This window comes from Ursus arctos, unplaced genomic scaffold, assembly GCF_023065955.2.
Source record: "Ursus arctos isolate Adak ecotype North America unplaced genomic scaffold, UrsArc2.0 scaffold_14, whole genome shotgun sequence".
Lineage (NCBI taxonomy): Eukaryota > Metazoa > Chordata > Mammalia > Carnivora > Ursidae > Ursus > Ursus arctos.
The window spans coordinates 10296535-10306352 of NW_026622808.1; the positions used below are offsets into that span (position 1 = coordinate 10296535).

General features: G+C 60.5%; 1 protein-coding gene and 1 long non-coding RNA gene across 2 annotated transcripts in view; one reads left to right on the plus strand and one right to left on the minus strand.

The window, feature by feature from the left end:
* LOC130543577 (uncharacterized) overlaps positions 1-4917 on the plus strand; it is an 88952-nt gene extending 84035 nt beyond the window's left edge. Inside the window, exon 4 of the long non-coding RNA XR_008959034.1 lies at positions 4790-4917. This is a non-coding gene — a long non-coding RNA (uncharacterized LOC130543577). The remainder of the gene's footprint in view (positions 1-4789) is intronic.
* Positions 579-8425, minus strand: ALOX15 (arachidonate 15-lipoxygenase). The gene is made up of 14 exons (XM_026520787.3): positions 8271-8425; positions 6808-7012; positions 6479-6560; positions 6257-6379; positions 5992-6095; positions 5666-5826; positions 5290-5433; positions 4138-4347; positions 3089-3175; positions 2814-2983; positions 2553-2674; positions 1900-2000; positions 1611-1778; positions 579-1500 (listed from the first exon to the last, which is right to left on the minus strand). The coding sequence occupies exons 1-14, from the start codon at positions 8403-8405 to the stop codon at positions 1321-1323; spliced, it is 1992 nt and encodes a 663-aa protein (XP_026376572.1). The 5' UTR covers positions 8406-8425; the 3' UTR covers positions 579-1320.
* Between the last annotated feature and the right edge of the window lie 1393 nt (positions 8426-9818).

Here is a 9818-nt window from a genome sequence, read left to right on the forward strand (position 1 = left end):
ACTACCTGATGAGAGGGGATATTGAAAGATGACTGTTTGAAGTTGATGAAATGAACAGGATGAAAAGAGAAGATCTCTTTAAAAATTACTCTAGTGTGGGCATTTTAGAACTTGAAAATGGCATGCAGTGGTTGGTAAATTAATAGTACTTGAGTGATGACCGTGTAATTCTCGGCTTTAGATAGCTGGCAGATCTCTCAGAATACATGTGCATTTGATAAAACAGCTGCGAATCGTGACCATTTGAACATGAGTTCTGTCAAGATCCTGTTTGGTCCCTGAATAGGCTTTTTTTGCTTAAGAAGGGTTTTCAAGCTGCTTTGAAGTTTGGCAAAAAAGCGCGCAGGACACCTCATATTTTATAAGGCAAACGATGCGGAGTGAAATGTATCCTGTCACTCGGGGGCCACAGGTGAGAAATGACTTGCAATTGAAAAAATGTCTCATTTAGTTCTAAGCAAGGGAAAATGGTCTCTTAACAATACTACGGGGGCACTGATGAGGCCTGTAAGTTAGAAACTAATAGAAGATTCTGTGCACAACTCAAAAAAAATAATAAATAAATAAAAATAAAAGGATTTTATTTATGCATTTATTTATTTGAGAGAGAGAGAGCACGAGCGGGAGGGGGGGTGCAGAGGCAGAGGGAGAAGCAGACTCCCCGCTGAGCAGGGAGCCCGATGCGGGGCTCGATCCCAGGACCCTGGGATCACGACCTGAGCTGAAGGCAGACGCCCAGGCACACCTCTAGCTAATTATTTTAATTTGGACCTTTCCAGCTGGGGAACTGCAATCGGGTTACAGATATGCCCTCCCCCCCACCCCCCCGCTCCCGGTTTTCTTCCATTTATCACTTTCTAAGTGAGCCAGGAGACAAACATCTTGAGAATTGCTGTGTGAATGGTTTGCGTCGGGCTGGGTCTGGCTTCAGGACCCGTCCAGTTAGGAAGATGCGCTACGTTCTTTGCCCAGTATTTGCTTTGGGATAGTTTGTTCTAACTTCTTTTCTTTCGTTGTCTAAATATCTTTTCGTTGCCATTAAACTCGATTTTGTTTCAGAATCATGTTTGGCTCATAAAGGGTGTGGGGTAACATGTATGGACGCCCTGTCCCACTCTTGAAGCAGTTTATATACACGTGGCTGTTATCTGCCCCGGGGGAGACCCGACTGATGAGGGAGGCAGAGGGAAGAGAGGCCAGAGTAAAATGAATCCAGTGTGGGCTCAGACCATGGAAAGGGGACTGTTTGCAGGGTGGGGACTGCAGGCGGTGGGACTGCAGGCACCAAGGGGTGGCGCATGGCTCGGGTGGAAGGCGCGCTCAGATGGCCACGCTGTTTTCCACCAGGCTGGGCAGCAGGTACTCATAGGGCATGTCCAGCTTTGCATTCCGGGTCTCAATTTCCTTCTGGAGGACAGTCAGCTCCTCCCTGAACTTCTGCAGCACGGCCTTGGGTCCAGGACCTGAGAAATACTCCTCCTGGTGCTGGCCCAGAGCCACCTGGGTGGAGAGAGAAAGGCAGCTCAGAGCCTGGGACCCTCAGCGAGGAGAGCCGCAGGCCTGGCTGCAGCAGCCCCTTCCTGGGAGCCCCCGGGGCGCCCCACCCGCACCATTAGAGGCTGGCGTCGGCCCAGCTGCCAGACAATGGACATCTGCAGGGAAGCCTGATGGAAGTTGGGCAGTGTCGCCATCAGTGTCTTCAGTGTCACGTCCTTGGTGGTCGGCGGGGGCATCCTCATGGTGCAGGGCGCGTTAGGGACCCAAGAGTACCAGTCCAGCTAGGGAGGGGCACATATCTCGAGTCAGTGCCTGCGACGCATGGAAAGCCCTTAGCGCAGCTGCACCCAGCGCCGGCCGCCACTGTGGGTGCAAATTCCCAGCTGCCCCCATAGTGAGTACCTGGCCCAGGTGGGTGGAGGAATGCTGGCCGGTACAGGTGAATATGCACATGGTGACAAAGTGGCACATCTGGTCCCGGGTCTGTAAGGAGTTGGGGAAGCCTGCAAGGGGTTCCGGGGAGTTAGCAGAGCCGGGAAAGGACAGGCGTCAGCAGGGACGCCGAGCACTCTCAGAATACGTGGGCGCCGACCGCAGACTGAGTCGGAATGGGGGTGGGGGATCGGCTGGGACAGGCCCACCCAGTGGGGCACTGGTGTGGCTCCGCTGGCCCACAGAGCCAGTCAGTTACCATTCAGGTCTGTAGCAAGCTGGCTGACGTCACCCTGGTAACCACAGTGGGACTATTTACACCGTGGAAATGGGCAAATGCTACAATTTAGGGTTTTGGTTTTTGTGTTTCAGGGAGCTGGTTTTTAAACATTTACGAGCAAGCAGTGGTCCCACTGCGTCTGGGACCTAGAGGGGTTCTCTTAGGGCATAGGATGGGGCTCTGTGTCTAGCGGCTAGGCAAGGAATCTGGGAAGGCCTTTGGGCATTCTCATAGGGTTGGAAATGCTTCTGGAAGATTGCGCAGAAGTTAGAGAGGATTCTGGAGAGGTTCCCAGGGGAACTATCTCGTATGAAAGGTCCCGGGGGGCGGGGGCTAATCTTACCCCGGTCCTGGGCCCCACGCAGCCCGACCTCAGTGATCTCTCGACACCAGGACTGAAGCTCCGAATCATCTCTCACGGCCTCGTCCGTCTTGTAGTGGAGTTGCACCATGGCCTGCACGTAGCTGTCCCGGGGGCCCGCACAGCGGAAGCTCGCTGGCAGCCTCCCGGCCCGGGCCTCCCCCTCCTCCTCCTCACCCCCTGGCCCCCCAGCCGAGACACAGACCTCCGTCCCAGCCTCCGCCCTGCCTTCCCCCTCCTCACCGAGCCAGGATTTCCCACAGCCGCAGGGCATCTTGGGCGTAGAAGGAAGCCTTGACTCCCAGGAGCCCCCGGTCGGCCAGGTCATCAGGGGGGCAGAAGGAGCGATAGGTGAGGAAGGCGCCCGCTCGCTGGAGCAGCTCCACGTGGCCCCCGCCACCTGTGCTCACCACCTGAGGAGCGAAGGCCAGGCAGGGTCAGGCAGATCAGCCCGCCCCGATCCCACGGGCCAGAGCCAGAGGGAGGGGAGCCCTGGGATGCCCCTGCTCCCCTCATACCTGGTCGAAAATTCCCATGTCAGAGACAAGCCCGTTCCTGGCCCGGACGTTAATTTCCAAGGTATAGCGTAGGTGGGGAATGATAAGCTGCAGGGACAAGAGTGGGGAAGGGCAGAGTCGGAAAAGAGCCCGGGAGAGTCCCTCCCTTCGGTGGGGGACGAGGGCGAGGGGGGTGTGGATAGTGGCCCCCCACTGAGAATGCACGGTCAAACTTGCCTGCCTCTGGAACTTCATCTCCTACCCTCTCCCCTTTGTCCATTCCACTCACCTTCTTTCTGTCCTTCAAACAGGCCAAGCTTCTTCCTGCCACAGGACCTTGGCACTAGCTGGTCCCTCTGCCTTAACCATCTCACGCTGGCTCCTTGTAGTCTCATTCTCAAAGGAGCCTTCCCTGACCACCCAGTTTAACTCACTCTCACATCACCTGCCCTGATTCTCTGCATTGCACTTATCACAGCTGATAGGCTCCCATACAGTTGTTATCGCCTGTTAGCCCTTAATGGATATGAAAATCCCCAAAGATCAGGACCTCGCCTGTCTTGCTTCACACCAGCATCTAGAATGGCTCTTGCCCCATGGGAGGGCCCCAAGAAAACAAGTGAGTGGGCGGCTACTCCGTGCCCATCATCTGTAATGAGCCGGGCTGCTACTGTTGTCCTGAGTACCCCCAACTGGTGTGTGGGTTACTAGTTTAGGACTCTTCAGAAAAATACTAGAAATATACTTCATGCTATGTGGATGGTCCTGTCTCGTGGGAATCCTTGTTTACTTGTGTGTACTGTTTATACAGCGTACGTACATCTGTGCTTTATACGTAAAAAGGGTAAGACTTCTCACGCCTCACCCCGCCGAGGACTCATTTTCGCCTCCTTGGGAGGACATGCTGGCCTGTTCGGATGGCACAGCAGCCGGTCTGCCGCTCCCGGCTCGCTTGTCTTTCGGGGCTGGCTGTCCCCACCCTGAGTCCCCAGGGAGGGTGCCTCCGGACACCGGGCCGTGCCATGGGGCAGGGAGAGGGGCAGGCTGGAGCGAAGGGAGTAAGGAGCTACCTTGAAGATGGGGTGTATGGACGGAAGGCACCTCATGGTGGCCACAGTGATGACCTCCGCCATCAGGTGTCCCCGCAGCAGGTGAGACTGCAGCTCGTGCATCTGGAAGTCAGCGCTGCGGACCCAGCACTTGGCCAGGAGCCAGGCCATCGGGGGATCCGTGGGCAGGAAGAGCGGTGGCGGGGGGGATCCCACACGTGGCAGCTGGAGCTGGAGCGGGGAGCAGAGAGTGGGGATGAGTGCCAGGCGCCCACAGATCCCCTCACCCCTCCCAGTCGGCTTAGCTTTGCCCACCTGGCGATGGCTGGTCCCTGCAGCCTCTGCTCTTCGCCTGCCTCCCCGACCCGCTCAGCCCAGCCGCCCCGCGTAAGATGCCTGTTGCAGAAACTGCTCCCCCACTGCGACCTCACTTCCCCTTCGGTCCCTGCAGCGTGGGCAAGATTCAAACCCTCTGCTTCCTCCGTCCCACACTCTTGCCACACCGCCTCCATGCGGCTGGCTATGCCCGCGTGCTCAGGTGTCACCGGCCACACGTCACAATCTGGATATTCCCCCATTACCTCAAAGTTGGCCTCCTGATTTTCCTCTTTCTTTGTTGCATTTCTACAGAAGCCTTGCCTGACTCCCCCTTTTCCTCTCTCCCTGACCCCAGGCCAGTTTAATTTTCCTCGGCACCCCACAGCTGTTCCCCACATCGGAGCCCATCACCTGTGCTTTGGACAGTCGCTGAACCCACCACCCTAATCCCAGGATCCAGCGTCCCCCTTCTCGGCCCGTCCTGAAGGCAGGTGCCCATCACAGCAGCCTTCCCCAGCTTCCTGTGTTCGGGCCCCGCAGCCCGTACCGTGTGGCCCCCTCCCTCACACTGTTCCCCAGCGCCCCAGGACGGCTGTCTGCTGAAGATCTAAGTCCTGAGCCTCCTCCAAGGCTCACGCCGCCTCCAGAGGGCCCTCCCAGACTGCTCCGTCCTCAGGGACTTCCTCCGTCCTGGACATTCTTGAGATTCGCCCAGCCCGTCTCTCCAGCCAGACCCCAGCGTTCCTCCTTTCCCATTTCCTCCCCGGTGCCTTAGGCCTCTGCACCGAGCGGGGACTCAGTGAAGCGGGGTGGGGGTGCTGAGTGGGAGTGCAACCACTGGGGAGCAGAACTCACCTGGATGACCATGGGCAAGAGTTTCCCATCAGGCTGCAGTTTGAGCATGACCAGAGGGGCGGCCAGGTGCTGCTGGCTGCACAGGATGACATTGGCCTTGACCCCATCCAGGAGCGAGAAGTCCGCCTCGAACAGCGTGCTTGTCTGCATGGGGGGGGGGGGGTTAGAGGGTGAGGGCTGCTATCATTTCGACCCTGTCTCCATCACCCCCTCTCCCTTCCCCCCCAGTTCACTGGTCTCACTCTGGGAGGAAGGCACGTAGCTGCGTTTCTCATGACCACCCCGATGTCTCCTGTCAAATCCCTTCCTGCCGTCCAGCGGGCAGCTGGGCCCCCAGTGGACCCCGCCCCCGTCGCACTGCGCGGCCGTTCAGCACCTGCAGCTCCTGCTCCAGCTGGTCCTTCAGCTCCTCCATCCCCGGAGGGAACACCAGGCGGGAAGGAAGACTCGCAGAGCGCCTCAGAAGCACGGGGTTCGTGCCGTTGAGAAACTGGTACCCAAACAAGGCGTCCTCTTTCCAGGAGTCCCGCACCTTCTCTGGGGATGGCAGTTGTAGAGGATGCTATGGGGTCGGATCCCATCCCCGCCTGACCCCAGCCTCCTAGAGGCACCCAGACCTCTGGTCTCCCCGCCCTGGTTCCCTGGATCGGGTGGGGTCTGGGGGTAAGGATCCCGGGAGAAGCACTGGGGTGGGCTACTGACCGGCCAATTTGCTCTGGCCACACCAGAAAATCCGGTTGAAGTCATCCAGATCATTCCAGCAAGTCAGAACATTCAAAGAGTCTTTGATGGCTAGGTCTGCCAGCCTTCAGGGAAGGAGAAGCGGAGAGTTTGAGAGTTACGCTGAGAATCCCACTGATAACCACAGGCACCCACCCCAGGCTGGCCCAGCCCCATGCAGTCCTAAGCCCTGCAGCCTCCCCTGCACCAGAACACCCCCCTAATGCCCGTCCCCCCTTGTTCTCACCCCTTGGCCAGCGAAGCCTCAAAATCAATTTTCTTGTCTTCCAGAAAACGCTCGTCTACGGGGAGGTCACTGATCTTGGCCCCGGCCATATTGAGGATTAGCCCATCCTTCCAGTTACCCCATCTGTGCAGAGAAGTGAAAGCAGATGTGGGTACTAGGAAAGGGTCAGGAGCGCCTGGCCGGTCGGCGGGCGGTTGGGGTCGGGAGGGGTCCGGGGCTGACCGGTAGAGCTTCCTCCTCTCTTCCAGCTCCTGCTCCCTGTGTTGCTTGAACAGGCCTTGAGGGTCGTCTCCCACGGTCCGGCCTAGATGTGGGGAGGAAGGCACGGGCAGCGAGGCCTCTCCTGAATGCCTCTCCCGGTCCCGCCCAGGGCGCCTCCGCAGCCCGCCTTTCCCGCTGGCCCTGACCCTTCAGCATCACCCCCTCCTCCATCCTCCAGGCCAAACTACCTCTTCCACATCCCCCCTCACCTCCAGCCCCCCGGTTCCAGCCCCGCCTCCTGGCTCCGCTCCCCCCACCAGGCCTCCTCCCACTCCCAGCCCCGCGCTCACCGGTGCCCTCGGGGAGGCTCAGAACGCCGCTGCCCTCCACCCAGCGGTAGCAGGGGAACCTGAACTCGTCCCCACTGGCCCCGGGGCCCTGCACCCAGATCCAGTTGCAGAACCAGGCGTCGTCCTGAAGGAAGTGCCGTTTGTGCAGTTTCACGAACAGCAGCGGGCCCAGGTACTCCTGCACATCCACCTTGAACTCCGTCTCCTGCGGGGGACAGAAGGGGCTCAGCATCCGCGGGGCGCGCGGCACCGGGCCCTTGGACTGAGCCGCGCTCCCGCGGGACGCCTTCCGTGGGCTTCTGGGAAAGGCACGCGGAAGGAGCCAGGAGAAGGGGAAGCGCACGGGGCAGGTGCGTCGTCGTGAGGCGGCGGAGAGAACATGGGGAGGTGCACTCCTTCCTTCACTTTTTCCTCCCTTTAGATCTTGCCTGTGCCGAGCGCCGCGCCTGGAGGGAGCGCACGGGTGCGCGGGGAGACGCGGGGCTGAGTAGGCCCCAGGCTGCGGTCGCAGCGCCCTCACCCGCGCCCCCCAGGCTGCGCGCGGACAGCCCACGGCCAGAGCAAGCCTCCCGCAGGACTGGCTGTCTAGGCACCCCTTCTGGAGGCAGCGCTCGGCCTGGCGGCGTGGGAGAGGGAAAGGCGGGGAGGCGTGCCGGGCAGGAGCACGAGGAGCTGGGGCGCAGGGGAGACAGGCGGACAGGCGCGCGACCACATCGTGAAGTCTCGAAGATAAGCCAGGGGCTTGGGATTTGTCCTGAGAACACGCGGGGCACGTTTGAAGCTGGGAATGTTTGGGAGAAATCGCTCCGGCCGCAGAAGGGCTGGGAAAGGCCGCGCGGAAGCGGCGAGGCGGTGGAGAGGGTGAGGGTGACCAGGTTCGAGGGGCCGCGGTGGGCGGGGCGGGGGGGGTTGACAGAGGACGGAGCTCGGGGTGCGGAGGCCCGAGGGGTCCAGGAGACAGAAAGGACCGCGCCTGGTTCCCGGGTAGAGGCGGAGAGGGGGAGGCGCGGGCGACCGCGGGAGGTGGGGGGCGCGAGGGGAGGGCTGGGAAGCGTCCGTGGGACAGACAGCCGCATCTGGCGGGCTTGGAGAGACCCGGACAGGCGGCGAGAGTTGGGGGGTCGGAGCCGGGGCGAGGAGTGGGTGGATGCAATGGGAGCGAGGAAGTGGGCCGAAACTTCGGTGTTCTTATCTCCGGGCTTCTTCCCCCGACCCTTCCGCCGGCGCCCCCATCCCCACGCGGTGCGGGCGAGAAAGCCTGCGGGTCGGACACCTAGCAACCGCGGAGAAGGCTTGAAAGGGCAGCTTTTGAGAATAGAGTGCACAGGAGGGCTGACGGCCCGCGCGATGCAGGGCCCGCGAGTAGCGGGTCCGCTCCGAGGAGGCCGAGCGCAGGAACACGTCCCGAGCGCGCACCGTGTGCGGCGTCCGGGCCGGAGGCTCCCACGCGCCCCGCGGCTCACCTGGCCTCGCGCCGGCCTCAGGCGCGTCCCGATCGCCGCCTCGCCGTGCTGGCCCACCAGCCACAGCTGCACCTGGTTGCTGGAGCCCGCGCACAGCGAGGAGCCGGTGGACACGCGGATGCGGTAGAGACCCATGCTGCCCGAAGACGAACTCTGCGTCTGAGGAGGAGGAAGAGCGGACGCGCTAAATAACCGAGCCCGGGACCCCGCCCCTCGGAGGCCCAGCGGGTCCGCGGGTGTGGTGCCTCCCGGGTCTCCGGGTCTTCGACCGATCCCGCCCGCGGCGGAGCCCAAGAAGGCGGGCCTGGCGGGGGCCCCGGGATGCACACCGTTCTCCCGGTGGGAGGAGAAGGAGGGAAGGGGGAAGCCGATGAGGGAGGATTGGGGCAGAAACCGTGCAGAAGCAGGAATGGACGCCTGGCCCAGCAGACAGATGGAGCGGGTGGCTGGGCGCACGCACTGGCCTCACGAGGGGGCTCACCTCTGTGAGGGTGTTGCTTAAGGTTGCAGGGCAGGGTGGAGAGGGCAAGGAGAGCCGCTCTGCAGGAGCGTGTGAATAAGGTCCGTCATGGCCACTGAATTAACTTGATCGACTTGGAACACTTGGAAGCCCTCCCTGTGCCAAGCGCTGGGGCTCCGTCCTTTCTAGCTTCACGGCCTCTACCTCTCTGCGGCCTGCCTGCGGGATACAAACCCAAGCTTCTTGGCGTTCAAAGCTCTTGCTTATGGGCCTGCCCTCGCGCCTCATCCTGCCGCTGGCTATCCTCCTCTCCCCTCTCTCCCCTTGGGGTGGAGCCCCTGTTTCCCAGAACCCACTCTGTTGTTTGCTTGGCAGTCCTTGTTCCTGGAAAATTCTGTTCTGCCTTCTCATCCCTGGTCCGACCAGTTTTTCAGAGAAGTCCTCCCTGGCGATTCCAGCCCTCCCCGCTTTCCCCCTCCAGAGCTCATCAGATTTCCTCTCTATGCTTTTGCCCTGTGCATGCTTCTGTTATGGCCCACTTGCGAGGACGGGAATTTGTGGGTACGTCCACATCGCCAGCCCTGCTGAGCTGCCCCTCGGTGGGGACCACATTCCCAGCAGGACCGTCTTTACTTCCCCTGGACTGAGGATAGTATCAGGCTTGTGGGGGTCAAGAAGTGTTTGCTGGAACACACTGGAAGATCCATTATAAATAAGTCCTTCCCGGGGCGGGGGGCAAAGGCAGCCGACTCCCACGCTCCATAAACACAGGGAGAGTGAGACCAACCCCAGTGCAGCCTCGGCCTGGAGTACTACACGCCCTGTAAAACAGAGGAGGCAAGAGCAACACGTCTGAAATGCGTATTTTCTTGTTTACTTGTTTGGTGGGAAGGGCTTTTACCTGATCCCAAGTGCAAAAGGTAGAAGGAGCTATGCCCCCCCCCGTCTCCCTCTCGACCCCATGCCACCCCGTTTCCCCACCTCCCTCAGTCCCTCGGATGTCTCTCTTTCCGAGGCACGTTCACAAGCAAATACGTGGCTGTCATTTTTGTCCTTTTGCTGCACGTAGTCGCACATGGTACACGCTG

Bases quoted from the DNA above. Each gene is read 5' to 3' on its own strand.
- ALOX15 (XM_026520787.3), bottom strand. From the start codon at position 8,405: ATGGGTCTCTACCGCATCCGCGTGTCCACCGGCTCCTCGCTGTGCGCG. The intron at 4,348-5,289 runs GTGAGTTCTGCT...TCCCCGCTCCAG, and splicing joins TCTTGCCCATGGTCATCCAG to CTCCAGCTGCCACGTGTGGG. The intron at 3,176-4,137 runs GTAGCTCCTTAC...TTGTCCCTGCAG, and splicing joins CCATACACCCCATCTTCAAG to CTTATCATTCCCCACCTACG.